This window comes from Microcebus murinus, chromosome 12 (genome assembly GCF_040939455.1).
Source record: "Microcebus murinus isolate Inina chromosome 12, M.murinus_Inina_mat1.0, whole genome shotgun sequence".
Taxonomy (NCBI): Eukaryota; Metazoa; Chordata; class Mammalia; order Primates; family Cheirogaleidae; genus Microcebus; species Microcebus murinus.
The window spans coordinates 51,918,196-51,944,689 of NC_134115.1; the positions used below are offsets into that span (position 1 = coordinate 51,918,196).

The 26,494-nt window shown below is 38.3% G+C and overlaps 1 protein-coding gene across 4 annotated transcripts in view; it reads right to left on the bottom strand.

Moving 5' to 3' along the window:
- The window catches only part of PLAA (phospholipase A2 activating protein), a 44,208-nt gene that overhangs the window by 16,472 nt on the left and 1,242 nt on the right, over positions 1-26,494 (bottom strand). For all 4 annotated transcript variants that reach the window (XM_076008780.1, XM_076008781.1, XM_076008783.1 and 1 more), the window contains exons 2-7: positions 12,365-12,558; positions 6,802-6,902; positions 6,597-6,717; positions 4,652-4,819; positions 4,069-4,204; positions 1,503-1,672 (exon numbers count right to left, since the gene is read on the bottom strand). In XM_076008780.1, coding sequence (XP_075864895.1) covers positions 1,503-1,672; positions 4,069-4,204; positions 4,652-4,819; positions 6,597-6,717; positions 6,802-6,902; positions 12,365-12,558 — 890 coding nt within the window. The remainder of the gene's footprint in view (positions 1-1,502; positions 1,673-4,068; positions 4,205-4,651; positions 4,820-6,596; positions 6,718-6,801; positions 6,903-12,364; positions 12,559-26,494) is intronic.

Here is a 26,494-nt window from a genome sequence, read left to right on the forward strand (position 1 = left end):
TCCCTTATGGTCAGAGGTTCAAGATCAGACTGGGCCATAGTGAGATTCCATCTCTAAAAAACAAATATTTTTTTTAAATTAGCCAGGCACAGTGGTGTGTGCCTATAGTCCTAACTACTCAGGAGGCTAAGGCAGGAGGATTGCTCAAACCCAGGAGTTTGAGACTGCAGCATACTATGATCGTGCCACTGCACTCCACACTGGGTGAAAGAGCAAGACTATGACAAATTAAATTAAATTAATTAATTGGATTAAAATAAAACTAGTTCTGATCTCATGGATACACTAAAAGGATATCAGAATCTGCAGAGATCCATGAACCAACCTTTGAGAAGCACTGGTATAATGGGAAATGGATATATACAACCCAAGTTCTCATTTGAGATGACTACTGTCCTCTGACTTCAAACTCAAATGATCTCCAACTCATTTAGTAGATATTGCTTTATTTATTTATTTATTTATTTATTTTTTTTTGAGACAGAGTCTCGCTTTCTTGCCTAGGCTAGAGTGAGTGCCGTGGCGTCAGCCTAGCTCACAGCAACCTCAAACTCCTGGGCTCAAGCGATCCTTCTGTCTCAGCCTCCCAAGTAGCTGGGACTACAGGGATGAGCCACCATGCCCGGCTAATTTTTTCTATATATATTAGTTGGCCAATTAGTTTCTTTCTATTTATAGTAGAGACGGGGTCTCGCTCTTGCTCAGGCTGGTTTCGAACTCCTGACCTCGAGCAATCCACCCGCCTCGGCCTCCCAGAGAGCTAGGATTACAGGCGTGAGCCACCGCGCCCAGCCGATATTGCTTTATTTAAACTCATTTTTATATATAGTCTGTACAGCCCCTCTCAGGGAATTGAATCAATCAAAAAGTATATTAGGCCGGGCACGGTGGCTCACGCCTGTAATCCTAGCACTCTGGGAGGCCAAGACGCACAGATCTCTTGAGGACAGGAGTTCGAAACCAGCCTGAGCAAGAGTGAGACCCCGTCTCTACTAAAAATAGAAAGAAATTAACTGACCAACTAAAAATATATATACAAAAAATTAGCCGGGCATGGTGGCACATGCCTGTAGTCCCAGCTGCTTGGGAGGCTGAGGCAGTAGGATCTCTTGAGCCCAGGAGATTGAGGTTGCTGTGAGCTAGGCTGACGCCATGGCACTCACTCTAGCATGGGCAACAAAGTGAGACTCTGTCTCAAAAAAAAAAAGTGTATTAAGTGAGTGATTTTTGAGTATCCACTATATACATATATGAGCTAAGCATTGGGAGATTTTTTTCTAAACTCCTGTTTATGGGAAACTTAGCTCAAAATCTAAACCATAAGGTGGAAGAACGAACATGATTTCTCATAGTGATTATGTATAATAGTAAAAATTCTCAAATAACAGTTTACGGCAATGAGAATGACACTGAAACACCAGCAAAACAACATTTTTTCCTTAATTATTCCAATAGGCAAATATGGTGGCATTTTTTACTACTAGACACACTGACATATTTACCAGGTTCATTCAGATGTTCCCTCCCAGGAAGCTGCTCAGCATTAATGTCCCCTAAATCACCGGTTTTGGAATCAATAGTTGCTTGAGAGAGCTCTTTTTCAAAAGCCTTGATCTCTTCAGCACTTGCTGTTCGATCTTCTGATTCTGTAAACACTCTAATAATGCCATCACTATAAAGAAAAACAAACTGATTTTAATAGTCATTGCCACAGCATATTAACATTATCACATCTGAATAATCCAAAGCAAAAATAATCTGTTATTTATGAATATGAGAAACATTACTATATATTTATTGTTGAGTATAGAACTATGCTGACTTCAGCATACACTACTCTCTCTCTTTTTTTTGAGACAGAGTCTCATTTTGTTGCCCAGGCTAGGTGAGTGCCGTGGCATCAGCCTAGCTCAGCAACCTCAAACTCCTAGGCTCAAGCAATCCTACTGCCTCAGCCTCCTGAGTAGCTGGGACTACAGGCATGCTCCACCATTCCCGGCTAACTTTTTGTATATATATTTTTAGTTTTAGTAGAGACGGGGTCTTGCTCAGGGTGGTTTCGAACTCCTGAGCTCGAGCAATACGCCCGCCTCGGCATCCCAGAGTGCTAGGATTACAGGTGTGAGCCACCATGCCTGGCCACCATATACTACTCTCTTATATCAGCTATTAAAGGGAGAAGTTACTGAAAAAGAACACATATATTTAATATAATTTTCAATTCCAAATTAAATATTTACCATCATCAAAATCTAGAAATATAGTATAAAAATCAATTTTATATAGGTATTATGGTACAGAGAAGGGTAGTGGGCTAGTTTACAAGGGCCTCCAAGTTTCATAGATGGTCAATAGGGAAACACGGTCTTCCCTTATTTACTATACTAGTAACTAGCAATGTAATCTCAGCCTTGTGTTTGGACTTGACAGCAATCCTTAACCTCTATTCTCAGAAAAATTTCTTCATTTCCATGATTTTTCAATTCTAAATTTTGAGATAGGAGAAGCAAGTTAGCCACTTTCAACTGTATTAATCATACTCAATTGTACAGAAAACCTCTTTCTGACTTAATCTTCCACTAACATCAATTTCACTTTTTCAAAAGGTTTATTTTTCTTCAACTTTAAATATGCTTTGGGGGTGGGGGGTGAAGTAAGCCAACAAATCAACCTATGCCCCAGGCAAAAAATAAAACACTTCTACTTTATTAGGCCCTCTATCCCTTAAAATTGTCACCTTCTTTTTTTCTTGCCATCAATGCCAGAATAGTCTATAATCCTTTCCTTCATCTCTCTTCTCAATCCTTTAACTCTTCTTATTTGCCCTTTTTCTATCATTTACTACCAAAATGTGGTGTCAAGAGTCACTAATAACATCATTAAAATCACCATCAAATGCTTTTCTAACTTTCCATTCTTTGACCCCTCAAACATTATTTGAAAATGTCCCTCCAAAAACTCTCCTTTTCCATTTCCCTGAATTTGAACAAAGGATTCTTTTGTTCTGTTTAACCTACTGGCTTCTTTTTCTCTATCCACAGTATCTCACAAGACTCAGTTCTTAGTCTTCTGTTCTTCTTCTCTATTTCTTCCCTGAGAGAAAGGTGTTCTATGATTTGCTTTTGGCAGTTTTGTGGAAATCTTTATCTTAGTCTCAGTTCTTACAGGCTCCAGTCCAGCTGGCCATGATCCACTGGCATGAGTGTGGCTCACTCCCACTCAGACCTCAGGAAGTCAAAAGCCACAGTCAGCATCTTTTGCACCAAATCAATTCTCCCACTTCCCCACTTTTATTAACAGAGACTGCCAATCATCAAAAGTTTGAAGGTTTATAATTTTCTTTCATCCCCTTTCTGATCATTTTTCCTCTGAATTACATTATTTATTTTTATCTCCTATCCGCTAACACTGAGGGGCCAATGTTTTATAATTTCACACCCCTACTATAATAGTTGCTTTCTAATTTACTTTCCTTTCCAATGTCACCACTAGTTAAATCCAACCCTACACATACTTAATAATTCACAAGTTCTACTTTAATCATATCATTTCTTGCTTAAGAACTACAGCCCCTTAACCCCAAGCAATAAATCTAAAAATGCCTGGCATTTACCATTCTCCAGTTAAGCACCTACTGTCCATTATTTCCCAGCATTAGTCCTCCAAACGTCTTCTTTCATCTCCTATGCATATCACATTCATTCCCATGAAGGAAATTTACAGTTCCTTTTGATAGAAAAATTCTCATTTTCTTTCTTACTCATTATCTTTCAAAATCCAATTCCAATTTCTTCTTCTCCAGAAAGTTTTCCTATACCAATCTCTACCTTCTATAATTTCCCTTGCATTCATATCTTGACTGCACAACTTACAGTACAATAATGGTATTAATATATCAAGTATCACTAGTGTAAAATGTTATACTTACTACTATTTTGTTTCATAATAGAAATGTATAGTCTCCCCAGTTCACCTGAAATTCCTCATGGCTTATCTCTGTATACTGTAGTACCTACCAAACGCCTAGGGACATAAATAATATTTATTGATTGACTAGAATATAAATACCTCGCACCAACCACAATGTCACCATTGTCTAGGACACAGCAGCACCATATAGATTGAGCTGGAAGTCGGATTGTTTGAGCACATTCCCCATGTTTCCAGATTCTCAGAGATCTGTCTTCTGCTGTTGTCACAAAATCTAAAATTAATGAACATAGGAAAAATTAATTTGAATAAAGTATATTTATACATACCATCTTTCTAGATAGATGTACTATTTTAAACCCCAAAGTTTTAAAATTATACTTTTAAATTTTATGTATTTGTCACTTCTACCATATAGAACTATAAAAACCACATTTTCAATTTTATTTCACATCTTACATCTCATACCTTGAGCCAATAAATTACACAAAGCCTATTCTCAGATAACTAAGGACTTTTTAAATCATGACCATCTAATCAGAATTAATACAAAGATGGCCATGCAATTTTCTCCATTAGGAAAAAAAAACTTACACAGTAAAGTTAATAAATTTTCAAGTCACAGATACTGATTTAAGTAATGAGCCCTCCTCCCTCTCATGAATGGAATAGAATAATGCTCAATACAAAATTTTAAATATACAGCATCAGATAATCTTACCTTTACAATTTGGAAAGACAGATATACTATAAATATAATTTGTATGCCCATAATATACTTCAAGACACTCGCCAGTGATTTGCCACCTTCTAATACTAGCATCATTTGCACAGGAAAGAAATTCTGTTTCGCTCAAAATTGCCAAACCTCTTACACAGTCTTCGTGTCCTGCATTAAAAAAAGGATCATGTAAGTCAAGAAAATGGATCATTTGGTTGATGGCTCTCTATATTTTACTAACATTACAAAATAAATCAGTGAATAGTAAAAACTGATCTTCAAGTTAAAGAAATTTCTTTTTTTGTTTTCTGTAGAAAAGCCTGGTAACCAAAATTTGTATTTTAGCTTTAGCAATATTTTTTTATCACCAGTCTTGGGAAGTTATTTTATACTCATCCTATCTTTTTCCAATTATTTCCTAAAACCCTTTAGAAATAGTATTTTGATCCCAACAATTCTTCATTTTCAATGAAGATTTTTCTTTTTTTGAGACAGAGTCTCACTTTGTTGCCCAGGCTAGAATAAGTGCCGTGGAGTCAGCCTAGCTCACAGCAACCTCAAACTCCTGGGCTCAAGCAATCCTGCTGCTGCTTCAGCCTCCCGAGTAGCTGGGACTACAGGCATGTGCCACCATGCCCGGCTAATTTTTTCTATATATATTAGTTGGCCAATTAATTTCTTTCTATTTATAGTAGAGACAGGGTCTTGCTCTTGCTCAGGTTGGTTTCGAACTCCTGAACTCAAACGATCCCCCTGCCTCGGCCTCCCAGAGAGCTAGTTTTACAGGCGTGAGCCACTGCGCCTGGCCTTCAATGAAGAATTTTTTTCTTCCCCAATAACAAAGAGAAATTCATAAAATATATAATATTCAAATAAAATAAATATATATCAAAGAGTAAATGTCTTATAAACGTAAGAACAAAAACATTCAAGCTTGTGATCTAATGAAGATCAGAAGTCAAAGCTTTCCCATGCTCAGTATTTATTGATTTCGATTAGCTATCACAGATTAGTAATGATTTCATATATATAATAAATATTAGCAGAAACAGAGGGATGCTTTAAGTTAAAACTCATCATACTTTTATCTGCAAAAAAGGACTTCTTACATATCATTCAGGGTGGCAATCAACTTTTAAGAAGAAAATAAAGACACACACACAAAAAAAAACCAATAAAAATTCACACCAACAATGTAAGTATCACACAAATATTATTAGCAGATGCATCAGTGTGTTATGCTGGATCACCATCAGTGAGGCTTATACTTGAAAGTTTCAGGCTGAACATGTTAAAATGACAACCAAAAATATAACTGCATACCAAAAAGTACATATGTATAATATATAGAAGCATATATATACACATATTATAGCTTATCAGACAGCTATTTATTATGTTGTTTATGAAAGGTTTCATTATATCTTTTTTTTTTTTTTTTTTTGAGACAGAGTCTCACTTTGTTGCCCAGGCTAGAGTGAGTGCCATGGCGTCAGCCTAGCTCACAGCAACCTCAAATTCCTGGGCTCAAGCGATCCTACTGCCTCAGCCTCCCAAGTAGCTGGGACTACAGACATGCGCCAACATGCCCAGCTAATTTTTTCTATATATATCAGTTGGCCAATTAATTTCTTTCTATTTATGTTAGAGACGGGGTCTCGCTCTTGCTCAGGCTGGTTTCAAACTCCTGACCTCGAGCAATCCACCCACCTCGGCCTCCCAGAGTGCTAGGACTACAGTGCTAGGAGCCACTGCGCCCAGCCTATATCTTTTAAAAAGACAGTAAGTATTAATTGACAGGAAAATTACATTCACCCAAATTAAATGTGGCTCAAATGCTGATGTTTTTCAAATACCATTTCTAAGCTTCCAACCTTTTGAGAAAAACATCATCTGAGCAAATAAGAAGCAATGATATTCTAAAAGTTGTCTACCCTGATATTACCTGAAAAAGTCCTCTCACATCTTCCAGCCTTCCACAGTTTAATAGTCTTGTCTGCCGATCCCGTCAACATTAAGCCCTGCTCAGGTAAGATCTTTACTGCCCATACCGCAGCTGTATGACCCTGTCAGTAAAATGCTTATCAATTTAAGTTGCCACAGAATCATCAAATTTAATTATTATCTAGAATATTCACATAGTACTGTACCTGCAAAGTCATCATGCATTTGTCATTCAACCAGACTTTAGCAGTGGTATCCCATGAGCCACTAAGTAATGTCCCAAATTTTCCAGATGAAAGACTACAAACTATAGAAAAAAGTCATTAGTTAACACATTTTCAAAGAGAAGAATGCTCAACCTTGCAAGTTATTAAAGCATTGCAATTTTAGAAACACTTCATGAAGTGACAGTCTCTTAGCCAACTAAGGTTTAACTCAGTGGAGATGCTGAAGAATACAGTGGTCAAAAGCAGACTCTGGTGCCAGACAGCCTGAGCACAAGGCCTAGCTATGCCACTACAAGCTGTGTGACTAGAGAGATTAACCTCAGATTCCTAGTCTACAAAATGAGGAAGCAGGAGTAAGAAACTATTAATACAATAGGAAGATAATGCAAATAATTTTGAAACACAGTTTATATAGATATTTAAGGTCATTTTCATTAAAATGAACAAAAACTAGAGCCAAGTTCAACATTCAACAGTAATGAAATGGTTAAGTGTCTTATTATCTTGATATAAAATTATGCAGGCTAAAATATAAAAAATTAGGCCTTGGCTGGGCAAGGTGGCTCACACCTGTAATCCTAGCACTCTGGAAGGCCAAGGCAGACAGATCGCTCAAGGTCAGGAGTTCAAAACCAGCCTGTGCAAGAGATAGACCGTGTCTCTACTAATAATAGAAACAAATTAATTGGCCAACTAAAAATATATAGAAAAAATTAGCCAGGCATGGTAGCGCGTGCCTGTAGTCCCAGCTACTCGGGAGGCTGAGGCAGAAGGATTGCTTGAGCCCAGGAGTTTGAGGTTGCTGTGAGCTAGGAAGATGCCACGGCACTTTAGCTCAGGCAACAGAGTGAGACTGTCTCAAAAAAAAAAAAAAAAAAAAAAAAAAACTAGGCCAGGAGTAGTGATTCACACCTGTAATCCTAGCACTCTGGGAGGCCAAGGTGGTAAGAACACTTGAGCTCAGGCGTTCAAGACCAGTCTGAGCAAGAGTGAGACCCCATCTCTACTAAAAATAGAAAATATTAGCTGAGCAACTAAAAATAGAAAAAAAATTATCTTAAGAAAGAAAAAGTATCCCAGAGAGTCAAAGCAGAGCCATGCAGAACCACAGATTGGGAATGGCTTTCCTGAGACTAGAAGGAACCAATCACAAAATTCTCTCTATTCTCCAAGTAGGGTTTCCTTAAAACAGCCATTCATTTGGTTTTCAGAATGGCTATAATAAGAAACTGCTATCTTGTACTGTTTACTTGCCTGAATAGGAGTGTTTGCTCTGACTGTCCCACTCCTTTGCCACAACTGTACATGGGGTATGGGTGACCAATAACTTGTGGTTTTAGCCTACAGATCTCTGAATGTAAGAGGAACCATATTTGGACCAGATGTAGAAACACCTGTGCATCACCTCCCTGATGTTTAGAATACCAATCATCACCCAGACATTCTTTTTTAAACACATTACTTTTTTTGAGACAAGAGTCTCACACTGTTGCCCAGGCTAGAGTGCTATGGTGCCAGTCTCGATCACAACAACCTCAAACTCCTGGGTTCAAGTGATCCTCCTGCCTCAGCCTCCCAAGTAGCTGGAACTATAGGCATGTGCCACCATGCCTGGGTAATTTTTTGTATTTTTAGGAGCCTGGCTAATTTTTTAGTAGACATGGGGTCTCGCGCTTGCTGACGCTGGTCTCGAACTCCTGACCTCAAGCGATCCTCCTGCCTTGGCCTCCCAGAGTGGTAGGATTACAGGCATGAGCCACCACGCCAGCTACACCCAGAGATTCTCAACTTTGGGACTGACACTGTAACTGAATTAGACCTTTGATTGTTTGACAAGCCAAATAACTAGTAACCAGAAGGCACACTGTGGCAGCTCTCCCTTTCTGGACACATAGGAGGATGGTACTTGTCTCCTATATTTGAAGTTAGGCACAGCCATGATACTTGCATTAGTCAGTAGACAAAATGGTAGCTCTCATTTTCAGGCACATGCATTTAAGAGCCAGTGCATTATTAACCGTGTTGCCCTTTCACTGATGCAACAACAATTACTGTGAAGCACATGTAGAGATAAATCCCCCATAGGCCTGGGTCTCTGATAAAATGTGATGTGCAGAGACCCCTTACTAAACCATGCTGAACATGTAGAATGAATGAGAACTACATTTGTATTATGGCACTGAGGTCTAGGAAATCTTTGTTACTATACCATAACCTAGTCTATCCTGACTTACATTATATGTTAAAATATTTTTAAAAAGTAATAGGTATTTCATAGGCATATTGAAACATGCAGAAAATTAGCCATAGGTACACAAACAACTATGGAAATAAGGAAAAAAGGGGTCAGTGATGTTAGGAAAAATAATCTTTTACTTTGGTAAAAATTTAAAAACCATATGTGACTTAAATCAACATCCTCCTTATTTATTACCAACTTCATTCCAGAATTTTTATTTTATTTTATTTTTAAAGACAGGGTTTTACTCTGTCACCCAGGGTAGAATATAGTGGCACGATCATAGCTTACTATAGCCTCAAACTCCTGGGCTCAAGCTATCCTCCTGCCTTTCCACCACAGCCTAAGACTAAAGGCCCTCCTCTCACTGCACCTGGCTAAGTTTTTAAAAAAAATTTTTAGGCCGGGCGCGGTGGCTCAAGCCTGTAATCCTAGCACTCTGGGAGGCCGAGGCGGGCGGATTGCTCGAGGTCAGGAGTTCGAAACCAGCCTGAGCAAGAGCAAGACCCCATCTCTACTATAAATAGAAACAAATTAATTGGCCAACTAATATATATATATAAAATTAGCCGGGCGTGGTGGCGCATGCCTGTAGTCCCAGCTACTCGGGAGGCTGAGGCAGCAGGATCGCTTGAGCCCAGGAGTTTGAGGTTGCTGTGAGCTAGGCTGACGCCACGGCACTCACTCTAGCCTGTGCAACAAAGCGAGAATCTGTCTAAAAAAAAAAAAATTTTTATAGAGATGGGGTGTTACTATGTTGCCCAGGTTGGCCTCAGAAATCCTGACCTCAGGCAATCCTCCCACCTCGGCCTCCCAAAGTGCTGGGATTATGGGTGTGAGCCACCATGCCTAGCCTGTTCCAGAAAAATTTTAAGTGATTTTCATAACTATATCTAATATAGTAAGATAAAAATTTTAAAATAAGTGGAAATGGGAAGCAGGACAAAAGGAACTAAGAATAATATGTAAAATGTGTAATATGAGCTAAAAGTCCGACATGGTAACCAATGAATTGATATTAAAAGATCCACTGGGAGGCCAAGTCAGACAGACTGCTCCAGGTCAGGAGTTCTAAACCAGCCTGAGCAAGAGCGCCGAGACCCCATCTCTACTACAAAATAGAAAGAAATTTATTGGCCAACTAAAAATATATAGAAAAATTTAGCCAGGCATGGTGGTGCATGCCTGTAGTCCCAGCTACTCGGGAGGCTGAGGCAGGAGGATCGCTTGAGCCCAGGAGTTTTGGGGTTGCTGTGAGCTAGGCTGACGCAATGGCACTCACTCTAGCCTGGGCAATAAAGTGAGATTCTGTCTCAAAAAAAAAAAAAAAGAAAAAAGAAAAATGCTAGGGGAATATAAAAATAATGGTAGAATTATAGTATAATCATTTTGCAAACCTTAATGAAATACTGGATGTAGGCAGTGATTATCTCAATAGCTACTAAAAATTACCATTATGTAAAACGTTGATGGGAACTTTATAATAAATGGCTTATACAACACTTGAACTCAATGATCATTCTTAACATTACAAAATGATATTATGTGCTTCCTAATGTGATAAAACAGAAATTACAGAATACCACCTATAAAAATCTTGCCAAAAACTTGAACATGAACATGATAAAGTCTAGATCAATCTAACAGCTTACAAGAAATACAGGTCTCTGAAGAACATGTTAAGAGAAACAACAAGGCTTTAATCAGCAAAATTCAGATTATGGGAAATGCTATAGGTAAACTATTCTCATTTCATAAGCAAGGGGAAAAAAAGCAAAGAAATTCATAGACTGAAAGATATGGACTTTGGGTGGCCATTCAAACAAACCATAAAAAAAGATTTATTAGACAACTGGATAAATCTTAACACTAACTGGATAGTTGATAATAAGAAATCAGTTTAAAAAAAAAAGGAATAAAAGGAAATCTGTTACCCTCTTTCTAAAAAAACATAATAAAAAAATAAAAAAGAAACTAGTTTTTGTTTTGTTTTAGGTATAATAACAATATTGTGGTTATTCTTCCTTTTCAGAAAAAAAAAAAAAAAAGACAGTCCTTATATTTTAGAGGAAGGGTCAGCAAACTAATGCTTGTGGCCACCTGTTTGTATAAACCCCAGAAAGAATGGTTTGTACATTTTTAAAGGATTGAGGAAAAAGTATCCAAAGAATATTTCCTGATGTGAAAATTATATGAAATTCAAATTTCAGCATTCACAAATAAAGATTTATTGAAACATAGACATATTCATTCATTTACTTATTGTCTACAGCTGCTTTTGCACTAGAATAGCAAAGTAGTTATGATAGCAATCATATGGCCTGAAAGTCCTAAAATATTTACTATGTGATCCTTTAGAGAAAATGTTTGCCAACTCCTGTTTTAAAGCTACATGTTGAAATACGTATTTACAAATAAAATAGCATTAGAGATTTCCTTTAAAATAATGTAGAAGAGAGGGAAGATGAAACAAGATAGGCCATATGTTGATAATGCTTGAAAATTAAATACAAAGGTAGAATTATATTATTCTCTTACATGTTTATTAAATAACTCATTATAAAATAGCATCTCTACTTTTATATACATTTGAAGATTTCCATAATAAAAATAAAAAGATCTGTATCACTCTGTATTGAAGACTTCACAAACACAAATATACACACAAACACATGCAAACATTTTATAAATTCTTTAGAAGAATTAAAAGTATTTATGGAACATGTTCCAGACTATTCCAGATATATAAAAAAAAGCACACATACCACGTGATTAAGCATGTCATTTTATAACAAAGAGCTGTTAAGCCACACATAAATCCAGAATTAACACAGAATTGGGAATACATACAAATCACAGAAAATGATACTCAAAAATATTAAATACTCTTCAATAACGATACCAAAGCCTTAAACACATTCCTTATGGGTCTTCAATTTACAGCATAAATACAGACATGATATCCAAAAGATAAAGAAATATTTTTAGTTTTCATGAGTAAATGAGTTCATTGCACAAAATAGTTGAAAACCAAAATCATGAAGTATATGAAAATTGCATAGTCTCTTCCTTTTATGGCTGAACACTTTATATACATATAAGCATGTCAATCTTTACTGATGACAACAATAAATTTGTAACAGAGAATTTACAGAACTAAGATAATCCAAAAAGGGTTCCATTTTGAGCCACAGCTATAGGTAAAACAAAATATAATAAAAACTTGAGAAAATGGATATGTGAATTCTACTTTCAAAGAGACAAAACTTTTTCAAATAGAAAAATACCAAAATTTATACTCACCAGTATTTTTGTGACCTTTTAGAATATAAAGTGGCACTGGGCTTTCCAGGGAGAAAATGCAAATATTGTGGTCATTTCCTCCGGTGGCAATTAGTCCATGAGGATACAGATCACTTGAGGGTATGATACATACACAAGAGACAAAATTGGAGTGGCCACTCATACAGTGCATTTCTGTAAAGCCCCTGTTAGGACTGGAAAGATAAGATAAATTAATAGATTCACATTTGTAACCTGACTTAGCCTACAACATAAAATGTCAAAGCATGCATTTTCATTTAGTATCTAGGTTGAACATACTATTTAAAGAACCCGTTGTTTTATTTTTATTTATTTATTTTTGAGACAGTCTCACTCTGTTGTCCGGGCTAGAGTGCCGTGGCATCAGCCTAGCTCACAGCAACCTCAAACTCCTGGGCTCAAGCAATGCTTCTGCCTCAGCCTCCCGAGTAGCTGGGACTACAGGCATGCGCCACCATGCCCGGCTAATTTTTTTCTATATATTTTTAGTTGGCCAATAAATTTCTTTCTATTTTTTAGTAGAGACGGGGTCTTGCTCTTGCTCAGGCTGATCAGAACTCCTGATCATGAATGATCCACCTGCCTCAGCCTCCCAGAGTGCTAGGATTACAGGGGTGAGCCACCAAGCCCGGCCCCCATTGTTTTAAATTAAACATTAAGTAGCCAATTTACATGAGCTACTAGAGAGCATTACATCAGATTAGGAAAAGTTTGATTAGTATTTTATTGATAAGAGTATGTTAATTAACAGAAAGAGCAAAGAAGAAAAGGAATGGAAACAAATATCATGAGTGGCTTTTTCTCATTTCCATCTTCATTTCTACTCATCAGTGATTGTAACCCCAAGAAATCCCCAATGAAATGAAACATACATGCAATTAAGACAATGGAATTGACTATCAATAAGCTACAAACATAGTGAGAACATTTTCACACTATAAAGCATTAACTTAATGCCCACTAGTGATGAGAATATCATTCTCAATATGTGAAAAAGGAACTAACCCAGGGATATATAAATGGCTCCTCTAGGACACAGTAAATTAATAATTGCCTTGGGATTAGAATGATTACCAATACGTTATACACACCAATCACTTAGCATCACTGCCTTACTTAACAAGTCAAACAACAGATTATGATATATTACATAAAAAGCAGTAAGTTAGCTACTTAGAGGGATTTAAAGAGTTATATCCCTAACTCAAGCTAAATCAAGTGAGTTTGCAGTCTAGTTGAAGGAGATAAAACAAGTGCATATAAAAATACCAGGCCGGGCGCTGTGGCTCACGCCTGTAATCCTAGCTCTTGGGAGGCCGAGGCGGGCGGATTGCTCAAGGTCAGGAGTTCAAAACCAGCCTGAGCAAGAGCGAGACCCCGTCTCTACTATAAATAGAAAGAAATTAATTGGCCAACTGATATATATATGGAAAAAATTAGCCGGGCATAGTGGCGCATGCCTGTAGTCCCAGCTACTCGGGAGGCTGAGGCAGAAGGATCACTCTAGCCCAGGAGTTTGAGGTTGCTGTGAGCTAGGCTGACGCCACGGCACTCATTCTAGCCTGGACAACAAAGCGAGACTCTGTCTCAAAAAAAAAAAAAAAAAAAAAAAAAAAAAAAAAAAATACCAAACTCCCAGATAAAAACTGCACACAGTCACCTATTTTCACTCCCTTCCCAAACCCCACTAAAACAATAAATAGTTATGCCTTTTAATAAAGACATAAATCCACAAGGCCAGGGAGGATGGAAATAAAGAACAGGAAAACAAACTTGAATACCAAAACCTGACAGAAAAGTATGAAAGACCTTAGAAGATCTGAGAAAAATGAGATCTAAGCAGGGCAAGTGGAGAACCAATTTACTCATGAATTCCCAAAAGGCTCAAGGACTGGAGAGGATGCTGGGAAGATGGCGGAGTAGGAAGCACCAGGAATCTGTCTTCCCATCTAGATAACATTTGCACTGGCAGAATCTGTCTGATGTAATTATTTTGGAACTCTGGAGTCAACTGAAGGTTTGCAATTTCCAGAGGAAGGCTTGGATTGTAAACTGAGGCTAATTTTGATCGATTTCAGCTCTTAGCACAGTAGTAGTTACCACCCTCTAACCCCACAGCAGGCAGCCATGCACATGATACTGGAACACCTTGATCTTACTTGCAGGAGTGGGCAAAAAGGAACCTGTCCTCCAAATATCACGGATCTGTTCTCTGATCACCAATCGCTATTCTGATCACAGAAGCACAAAGAAGCACACAACCATTGTTGCTGCACTTCCCCACAAATGTTGCAAGCCCCTAACTTTCCAGCAGAAGTGATTTCCAGAGGATTTAAAGGATCAATGCCCATTTCATTCTCTTCATTTTTCTCTTTTTCCTCTTTTAGAAGCCAGACAATAAAGATTAAGACATTAAAACAACTGCATAAGCAGGGAAAATTAGAAAGTGAACATGCATACTCAGGGAAAAGCATAGCCTCAGCAAAAACCTGAAAAGACCCTAAGTATATACCTAAGGCTGATCTGTAGCACAGAGATAGGCTACAACAAGCCAAAAACCAAAAACAATAGGCAAAAACACAACAAACAACAGCAAACCCTCAGAAAGGGAAAGAATCTGATTTCTAGAGTTATCATATTATTATATTCAATATCTAATTTTCAACAACAACAAAAAAAATCACAGTTTTCAGTCTGTACATCTGATAAGAAAAAAAAAAAATCACAAAGTATACAAATAAACAGAAAATGTGGGTCAAAGGGAAAAAAATAAGTCAATAGAAACCGTCCCTGGAAAAAACTTGATGGCAGTTCTACTAGACAAAGATTTTTTTTTTTTGAGACAGAGTCTCGCTTTGTTGCACAGGCTAGAGTGAGTGCCATGGCGTCAGCCTAGCTCACATCAACCTCAAACTCCTGGGCTCAAGCGATCCTGCTGCCTCAGCCTCCCGAGTAGCTGGGACTACAGGCATGTGCCACCACGCCCGGCTAATTTTATATATATATATTAGTTGGCCAATTAATTTGTTTCTATTTATAGTAGAGACGGGGTCTTGCTCTTGCTCAGGCTGGTTTCGAACTCCTGACCTCGAGCAATCTGCCCGCCTCGGCCTCCCAGAGTGCTAGGATTACAGGCTTGAGCCACCGCGCCTGGCCTAGACAAAGACTTTAAAGAGCTAGAAAACCCAAAAAGAAGCCAAAAAGAAATTCTGAAGCTAAAATGTATAATAACTGAAATGAAATGATTTACTAGATGAATTCAAAGGCAGATTTGAGCTGGCAGCAGAAAGAATCAATGAACTTGAAGGTAGGACGGTGGAAATTATCAAATTTAAGGAATAAAAAGAAAAAAGTTTGAAGAAAAGTGAACAGAGCCTAATGGAGTTGCAAGGTGCCATGAAGTGGATCAACATACATAAGTGGCAGCCTCAGAAGAGAGGGGAGATAGAAAGCAGCAGAGAGAATATTTGAAGAAATAATGGCTGAAAACATCCCAAATTTAATGAAAGACATTCCAAAAAAGCTCAATGAACTCTAAGAAGACATAGTGAAACAGACCCACAGAGATACATTATAATCAAACTTAAGAAAAACAGAGACAAAGAATCTCTATGAGCAGTGAGGATGAAGTAACTTATCACAGACAAGGGATGCTCAATAATATAATCAACGGATTTTTCATCAAAAAGTTTGGAGACCAGAAGGCAAAGGGCCAATATATAAAAAGGGGAAAAAAAAAACCCAAAAAACAAAACTATCAACCAATAATCCTATACCCTGAAAAACCGTCCTTCTAAAGTGAGGGAGAAATTAAGATATTCCCAGATAAAAGCTGAGGGAGTCCATTACCACCACCAACCAGACTTGCCCTACCAGAAATGCTTAAGGGAATCTTACAAGGTGAACTAAAAGGACTACAGACAGTAACTCAAAACCATATGAAGAAATAAATATCTCAATAATAATAAATGCATCTAGTAATACTACAACAGTGGTTTCTCTATTTCTGTAACTCTACCTTTTGGTTTCTAAATGATTTAGGAGATTAATATATTTACAAAGATAATTAGTCTAAAAGCCAGTATTATTGTTAACTTTGGTTTGTAACTTCACATTTTTCTTTTACATAATTTATGAGACATGCATTTAATATAATTATTAGTTTATGTTTTGGGATACATAGTGTATAAAGACATAATTTTGTGACAACAACAGGTAAGGATGAAATTCTAAAAGAGCAGAGTTTTTGTATGTTAACTTAAATTAAACATATAAATTCACATTAGAGTGCTATAATTTTAGGATGTTAAGTGTAATACTCATGGTAACCACAAAGAAAAATAGCTATAGGATATACGCAAAAGGAAGTGAGAAAGGAATTTTTTTTTTTTTTTTTTTGAGACAGAGTCTCGCTTTGTTGTCCAGGCTAGAGTGAGTGCCGTGGCGTCAGCCTCGCTCACAGCAACCTCCAACTCCTGGGCTCCAGCAATCCTTCTGCCTCAGCCTCCCGAGTAGCTGGGACTACAGGCATGTGCCACCTTGCCCGGCTAATTTTTTTTTTATATATATATATCAGTTGGCCAATTAATTTCTTTCTATTTATAGTGGAGACGGGGTCTCGCTCTTGCTCAGGCTGGTTTTGAACTCCTGACCTTGAGCAATCCGCCCGCCTCGGCCTCCCAGAGACCTAGGATTACAGGCGTGAGCCAGAGAAAGGAATTTTAAAAATTCACTACAGGCCGGGCGCGGTGGCTCACGCCTGTAATCCTAGCTCTCTGGGAGGCCGAGGCGGGCAGATTGCTCAAGGTCAGGAGTTCGAAACCAGCCTGAGCAAGAGCGAGACCTCGTCTCTACTATAAATAGAAATAAATTAATTGGCCAACTAATATATATAGAAAAAATTAGCCGGGCATGGTGGCTCATGCCTGTAGTCCCAGCTACTCGGGAGGCTGAGGCAGGAGGATTGCTTGAGCCCGGGAGTTTGAGGTTGCTGTGAGCTAGGCTGATGCCACGGCACTCACTCTAGCCTGGGCAACAAAGTGAGACTCTGTCTCAAAAAAAAAAAAAAAAAAAATTCACTACAAAAAGTCAACTAAACAGAAAAGAAGACAACAATGCAGAAATGAGGAAAAAAAGGCATATATATTTTTTATTTTTATTTATTTATTTATTTTATTTTTTTATTTTTATTTTTATTTTTTTTTTGAGACAGAGTCTCGCTTTGTTGTCCAGGCTAGAGTGAGTCCCGTAGCGTCAGACTAGCTCACAGCAACCTCAAACTCCTGGGCTCAAGCGATCCTGCTGCCTCAGCCTCCTGAGTAGCTGGGACTATAGGCATGCACCACCATGCCCGGCTAATTTTTTATATATATATATCAGTTGGGCAATTAATTTCTTTCTATTTATAGTAGAGACGGGGTCTCGCTCTTGCTCAGGCTGGTTTTGAACTCCTGACCTTGAGCAATCCGCCTGGCTCGGCCTCCCAGAGAGCTAGGATTACAGGCGTGAGCCACAGCGCCCGGCCTAAAAGGCATATATAAATAGTATCAAAATGGTATACTGAATGGTATCAGTAATTACTTTAAATGTAAATAGATTAAACTCTTCAATTAAAAGACAAAGATTGGCAAAATAGATTTTAAAAATATGATCCAACTATGTGCTGTCTACAAAAGACTCACTTTAGATCCAAAGACACAAGAAAAAGATATTCCATGAAAATAGCAACCAAAAGAGAGCAAGGGTAGCTGTATTAATGAGACAAAATAGACTCTAAAAAAAGATAATAAGACAAAGAAGGAATATATATATATATATAAAAGGTTTAGTACAGCAAGAAGATACAATTATAAACATTTATGCACCTAAGAACAGACCATGAAAATATATGTCGCAAAACTGACAAACTGAAGGAGAGTTCTACAATAATAAAAACTTCAGTATGCTACTCTCAATAATAAAACCAGACAAAATATATAAGAAAATAAAGAATTTAAACAACTCAATAAACCAGTTAGAACGAGTATACACATACACACACACACACACACACACATATATCAGATATATCAGATATATCAGATATATATATAGAATATGCTACCCAGGAACAGATACTTGCTGTGTAACACCGTATGATTCCTCAAAAAGTAAAAATAGAGTTACCATATGATTCAGCAATTCCACTTCTGGGTATGTTACCAATAAAAATAAAAAGCAAGGTCTGGCCGGGCGCAGTGGCTCACGCCTGTAATCCTAGCACTCTGGGAGGCCGAGGCAGGCAGATTACTCGAGGTCAGGAGTTCAAAACCAGCCTGAGCAAGAGCGAGACCCCATCTCTACTATAAATAGAAATAAATTAATTGGCCAACTTTTATATATAGAAAAAAATTAGCCGGGCATGGTGGCACATGCCTGTAGTCCCACCTACTCGGGAGGCTGAGGCAGGAGGATCGCTTGAGGCCAGGAGATTGAGGTTGCTGTGAGCTAGGCTGACGCCACGGCACTCACTCTAGCCTGTGCAACAAAGCGAGACTCTGTCTCAAAAAAATAAAAATAAAAAAATAAAAAATAAAAAAATAATAAAAAAAGCAAGGTCTCACATAGATATTTGTCCAACCATTTTCATAGCAGCATTATTCACAATAGCTAAAATGTGGCAACAACTCAAGTGTCCATCAGTGGATGAATAAACAAATGCAGTATACATAAACAATGGAATTTTGTTCAGCCTTAAAAAGGAAATTCTGATACATATTACAACATGGATACGCCTTGAGGACATCATGCTAAGTGGAATAAGCCAGTCACAAAAAGACAACTACTATATGATTTCACTTACATGAGGTACTTACAGTAGTCAAAATCATAGAAATATAAAGTAGAATAGTGGGGGTCAGAGGCTGGTGAAAGGAGGAATGGGGGAGTTATTGTTTTAATGGGTATAGAGTTTCAGTTTTACAATATAAAATGGGTTATGAAGAGGGATGGTGGTGGTGACTGCACATTATGAATGTATTAAAACCAATGAACTGCACGTTAAAAATAGTTAAGATGGCAATTTTATCACAATAATAAATAAGTGGAGGGAAAAAAATTAGCAGCACTATACACCTCCAGAAATGGCGACAAAGGGGCAGGAACTAGAATAGGGAAGACTAGTCAAAAGTCTTGAGAATCAGTCAGGAGCTAAATCACATGGAAAAGTCTTCAAAGGAGGTTACCTGGTAGAAGCCAATTTTAACTTATTTACCTCATGTTAGTGGATTTTTGGAGTTTTGAGAATGTGCTTTTGAAACCATTTTATCAATAAGTACAGAGAAAGTAATAAGAGAGAATATATTTAAAAATCTGTATTATATAAACCATTAAATCTACCTTTGGCACTTTTCAGCAAAGATGTTTGTTTACGTGCATCTTCGGTAGTCTTGCTATACTGCCCAGACTGGTCTGAAACTCTTGGCCTCAAGTAATCCTCCCACCTCAGCCTTCCAAAGTGCTGGGATTACAGGCCACCATGCCCAGTCTCTGTGCAGTTCTTTTTTTTAATTTTTATTTATTTATTTTTTTAGGGAAAGTCTTACTTTGTTGCCGAAGCTACAGTGAGTGCTGTGGCATCAGCCTAGCTCATAGCAACCTCAAACTCCTGGGCTCAGCGATCCTCCTGCCTCAGCCTCCCGAGTAGCTGGGACTACAGGCATGCGCCATCATGCCTGGCTAATTTTTTGTATATATATATCTTTAGTTGGTCAATTAATTTCTTTCTATTTTTGGTAGAGACGGGGTCTTGCTCAGGCTGGTTTCGAACTCCTTACCTCGAGCAATCCACCCGCCTCGGCAATTTCTTTCTTAGTAGAGATGGGGTCTCACTCTTGCTCAGGCTGTTTTTGAATTCCTGACCTTGAGCAATCTGCCTGCCTCAGCCTCCCAGAGTGCTAGGATTACAGGCTTGAGCCACCACGCCTGGCTGCTGTGAAGTTTTTAATGGCAGAATTTAGATTTGGTTCTTTACATCTTCCCAGGTCTCTACCACAAAGTTTTACATGGTAAGCATTAAGTATTTCTGGAATTGATGGCAAAATACTTAAAATATTAAGAAAAAAACCACAAAAAAACAGGCAGCCAGACAACTGCCTTTCCTGCACCCAACAAAAGTCTGAAGACTTTTCTTTAGAAAGGTGAAAGTCACCAAGACAGGAGGATTGCTTGAGGCCAGGAGTTTGCGACCAGCCTTAACAAGAGCAAAACCCCAGTCTTTACAAAAAATACAAAAATTCACCAGACATGATGGAGTGTGCCCATAGTCCCAGCTACTCAAGACGCTGAGGTAGGAGAATCATCGCTTGACCCCAGAAATTTGAGGTTGCAGTGAGCAATGATGATGCCACTGCACTCTAGCCTGAGTGACAGAACTATGTCTCCAAAAAAAAAGTGAAAATCTTTGAATGGGGAAAAACATAAGGATAGTTGAGTCTTGGGGTGTGAGGAACATGTACATTCATAATGGAGCCCAAGACCACCAAAAGCAAACCTCTAGAGGCCACACCCTCATTCTCTAGACAAGAAATCAGTCCAATGAAATGGCCCCGCTAGATAAACCTACAGTAAAGCTTCCTGACAGCAAGTCCCATCCAGGAGCACAGAGCTTCCACAAAGCTTTTTAGTTTTCCACCCTTAACACTGAGCGCACAATAAAGATTGCCAGACATCTGGGGAAAGCTTTCAGCATGAAATATAGTGATGAAAATAAATAGAAGAAAAAAATAATTTGGAGAAAATAGACCATTAAGGGGAAAATAACAAAAATTTTAAAAAATCATCGTCATCCTTAGAGATATAAGAGAAAATAATGCAAACATGAAACAAGGACATCATTTCACAAAAAGTCAAGGCAATCTCCTAGAAAGTATAAACAAAAAAAAGGGAGAGAATTTTTTTTAAAATAGGAGAAAAAAGAAATTGAAAACCAGTTCAATATCCTAATTAAAAAGTTTCAGAAAAAAAGACAGCAAAAAGGAGAGGAAGAAACTAAAGAATCAATTTTTAAAAATTTCTCAGACTTTAATGGACATGAGTTTTCAGATTAAAAAGGCTCACTAATGGCCTGAAACAATGGATAAAAATAGACTGCCTTCCAGAGAGAAAATATAATAATAGGTCGAAAATCAGAATGGCTTCAGACTTCTCAACAGTAACAGTGGAAGACAGAATACTATGGAGCAATGACTTCAGAATTCTGAAGCAAAAATATTTTGAAATTAGAATGCTATTGTACAACCATTCAAATTACCATTTCAGTAGCAAGACAGAATAAAATCATTTTCAGACTTGCAAGGTCTTAAAACATTTCTTATTGATGCAGTATATTTCAGGAAGCTCCTGGAAGATGTGTTCCAATAAGGCAACAAAAAAGAAAACTAAGAAGAAAGTTAAAGCATACTGATAATAGAAATCCAACAAAAGAGGTTCAAAAAGGAAATTTCAGAGATGCCAGTAAAGGTAAATTCCAGGATTAGTCATGCACCAGAGGCAGATAGACCAGGTCAGAAAGTTTCCATTGTCAGGAAGAGGAAATTGTAAAATATCTAATGTGTCTAAATATCTTAAGGCAATTTAGATAACTAACAAAGAATCTGAAGTTGAATTAGTGATAAATACATAGAAAATAAAGCAAATGAAAACCAAAATCAAAATAATTATTAGCTACATGGAGGTAGCTAATAAAATTTTTGAAGAAAAGTTACTATGGTTTATTTCATAGCTGAGGTGTATATAGTCACAAAATGCTGATTTAGTCTACATTAATTATAAGGGTCAGAGCATAGAAAGCATGTATATGTGATGGGTGGAAGGCAGGAAGAGAGCTAAATTATCATATGCCATGGTAGGAACTAATAGATAATGCTTAAAATAAAAATTTTTTAATTTAAAATATTGCAAAACAGTATTTCATATATAGACATAGAAGTAAAATACAAACTCTCCTAAAAGGATAAAATAAACTTTAAAAAAATAAGCAGTTAGATGAAAATTGTACACCTGAGAAAGGGAAATGGGGGTATGATAGGAAGTGGAATTGTTTTGATTCCTTAACAAATTCCACAGAACTATTTGACTAAGGACCTAAAGTGATTGGGTGTTTACATGAGGGAGAAGTCACTTCAGCGGTAGCATGGTCAGGGAAGATTTAACACATGATTCTAAACCTGAAGTTGTATCTTCAAATATGGGTAGTGTTCAAAAGGCAAAGCAATATAAAGGCATAGCTGTGGAAGCCCCACCTCTTCTCTCTCAACTCAGAAGATTTCGGAAAACCCAATTTAGTTTGAGGTCAGCTTATAGAGGCCTGAAGCAGTCTCAAACAATGGCATTTTGACCTGCTCAGTTCAATGTGCAACCAAAAAATGTGTCTCCATTCTGAATGACTTTCAGAAGGTCCAGAGACTTTCTGGGTTTTCAATGGCCTTTTGTGAAAGACTATGTATTTAGTTAGTCCACCCTAGAACAGAACTATTTCTGCCACCCTAGAACTAAATTCTCCCATCATTTCCAGTCCATCCCTACACTTACTACCCTGATCCAGAACCTTAACAACATACATGAGAAAGCAAATTTAATCTACTTGGCTCCATGGGAAAGTAAATTTCATTTACTACTTTGCTCCAAACATTTTATAGCACTTCATTAACTTTATTAATATACTGCTAAGGTTTAAATGTGTCCTCCAAAGTACACATTTGGAAACTTAGTTCTCAGTGCAACAGTGTGGAGGAGTAGGACCTTTAAGAAGTGATTAGGGGCCAGCCCGGTGGCTCACACCTATAATCCTAGCACTCTGGGAGGCCCAGAGGTGGGCGGATTGCTGGAGCTCAGGAGTTTGAAACCAGCCTGAGCAAGAGCGAGACCCCGTCTCTACTATAAATAGAAAGAAATTAATTGGCCAACTAATATATACAGAAAAAATTAGCCGGGCATGGTGGCCATTCCTGTAGTCCCAGCTACTCGGGAGGCTGAGGCAGGAGGATTGCTTGAGCCCAGGAGTTTGAGGTTGCTGTGAGCTATGCTGACACCATGGCACTCACTCTAGCCTGGGCAACAAAGGGAGACTCTGTCTCAAAAAAAAAAAAAAAAGAAGTGATTAGGGCCTGGTGTGGTGGCTGGAGCCTATAATCCTAGCACTCTGGGAGGCCGAGGCAGGTGGATTGCTTGAGCTCAGGAGTTCGAGACCAGCTTGAAAAGGAGCAAAACCCCGTCTCTGCTAAAAATAGAAAGAAAATAGCCAAACAATTAAATTAAAAAATAGAAAAAATTAGCTGGGCATGGTGGTGCATGCCTGTAGTCCCAACTATCTAGGAGGCTGAGGCAGGAGGATGGCTTGAGCCCAGGAGTTTGAGGTTGCTGTGAGCTAGGCAGATGCCATGGCACTCCAGCCCAGGCAAGAGAGTGAGACTCTGTCACAAAAAAAAAAAAAAAGAGGTTATTAGGTCATGAGTCATGAGTTCTTTGCCTTTATTAATGGATTAATGTCATTATCAAAGTGGGTTAGTTATTGCAAAAATGGCTTTGTTATAACAGTGAGTTCAATTCCCCTTTGCTCTTGCTCTCTCATGTGCATTCTCTTGCCTTTCTGCCATTGGATGGGGCAGGAAGAAGACCCACACAAGATGCCACTACCTTGATATTGGACTTCCTAGCCTCTAGAACTCTAAGAAATAAATTTATTTTCTTTATAAATTACCCAGTTTGTGGCATTAATGTTATAGCAATACAAAACAGAAGACATATATCATGAAATAAAAATTGTCAGTATGTCAGTCTTGAGAATACTTTTTATAATGTTAAAGGTATGGTATACTGTAGTTGGGATGCATATTTAGGTTAATCACCTAATGACTATGAAACCCTCTAACCTGAGCAGGTGTAAATGAGAGGTTAATCTTAACTCACCAATCCTCCACTATCTAGCTCTATGTCTGGCAAAATGCAAGCTGTTGAAAACAGTCACTGAATACATGAATGAATTTTGAAAAACAAAAACAAAAAACAAATGATAATAATTTTAAAAACCAGTTTTCAAATAGAGAATCATTTCAGCCCAAAGTTCCTCAAGTTCCTGGAAAATAGAACCACTCCAGTAATTTAAACTCTGGCCAACCTAGTACAGTCCTACAAAACATGTTAAAGGTTAATGATAGGCACTCTGGGAGGCCGAGGCGGGCGGATTGCTCGAGGTCAGGAGTTCAAAACCAGTCTGAGCAAGACCCCATCTCTACTATCAATAGAAAGAAATTAATTGGCCAACTAATATATATAGAAAAAATTAGCCGGGCATGGTGGCACATGCCTGTAGTCCCAGCTACCCAGCAGGCTGAGGCAGGAGGATCGCCTGAGCCGAGGAGTTTGAGGTTGCTGTGAGCAAGGCTGATGCCATGGCACTCATTCTAGCCTGGGCAACAGAGTGAGACTCTGTCTCAAAAAAAAAAAAAAAAAAGTTTAATGATAGGATTCAACTCTTAAAACAGGCATCTTTACTCCTCACTGCAATGTTTATATGGTACTGGGCATACATTTCTACTAGACTCAATGTTAAAGGTAAGCTTAATCAATAATTGTACTCAAATACAAAAAAGTTACATACTAGTGTTATTGATTTGGGATATCACAGAATCTTTGGAGTTACAAGAAAATCTTTAAAGGTCATCTCATCCAATTCAAGACAGCAGTTTGTGCTATAATATTCACAGTCCAGTGGACCATTGTGCTTTGGCTAAAACTCCTGTAAAAACATTCAAACAGGCCGGGCGCTGTGGCTCACGCCTGTAATCCTAGCTCTTGGGAGGCCGAGGCGGGCGGATTGCTCAAGGTCAGGAGTTCAAAACCAGCCTGAGCAAGAGCGAGACCCCGTCTCTACTATAAACAGAAAGAAATTAATTGGCCAACTGATATATATATAAAAAAAAAATTAGCCGGGCATAGTGGCGCATGCCTGTAGTCCCAGCTACTCGGGAGGCTGAGGCAGAAGGATTGCTTGAGTCCAGGAGTTTGAGGTTGCTGTGAGCTAGGCTGACGCCACGGCACTCACTCTAGCCTGGACAACAAAGTGAGACTCTGTCTCAAAAAAAAAAAAAAAAAAACAAAAAAAAAAACATTCAAACAGATCTACTTCCACACTTATCCATTTCCAATCCATCAGCTGCAAGCAGAAACTTCTCAAGTGAATCAAATGATGCTACTCCCTGCTTGAAACTATTTGAAGGCTTCCTTCCACCTACAAACTCCATGACCTGGCTCCTGCCAACCTCTAAGACCTGCTTTCACCTCAAAGTGCATTCCCTACTACTACACAGGGACTTTCTCAATCCTGAGCCTCTGTGATTGCTGTTTCTGGTGCCTAATTCAATCCCCTTCATTCGCCCCTCCAAGACCAGCTTCATACATCTCATGCTTCAGATACCAGCTTAAAAAAACCTCTTCAAGGCCGGGCGCGGTGGCTCATGCCTGTAATCCTAGCACTTTGGGAGGCCGAGGCGGGCGGATTGCTCAAGGTCAGGAGTTCGAAACCAGCCTGAGCGAGACCTCGTCTCTACCAAAAATAGAAAGATATTAATTGACCAACTAAAAATATATATACAAAAAATTGGCCGGGCATGGTGGCACATGCCTGTAGTCCCAGCTACTCGGGAGGCTGAGGCAGGAGGATTGCTTGAGCCCAGGAGTTTGAGGTTGCTGTGAGCTATGCTGACACCATGGCACTCACTCTAGCCTGGGCAACAAAGTGAGACTCTGTCTCAAAAAAAAAAAAAACAAAAAAACCTCTTCAGAGGTCCTCTCTCCCTTATATGTTTTCTTCACAGTATATATGCCAGTTTTTAATTATTTATTTGCTTGTTTTTGATCCATCTTCCCCAGCAGACCATAAGAATGCTTCATAAACACTGGAAACTTACCTTCTTATTTCTCTCCAAGATACCAAACAAACAGGTGGCACTCAATAGATATCAACTGAATTTATGAATGGCCATGCAAACTCTGAAACCTCTAGAGAGGGGAAACTTACTAATTAACCAAGTAACTTCAGTTTTTCATTTTCTGAACTGAAATCTGTCTTCT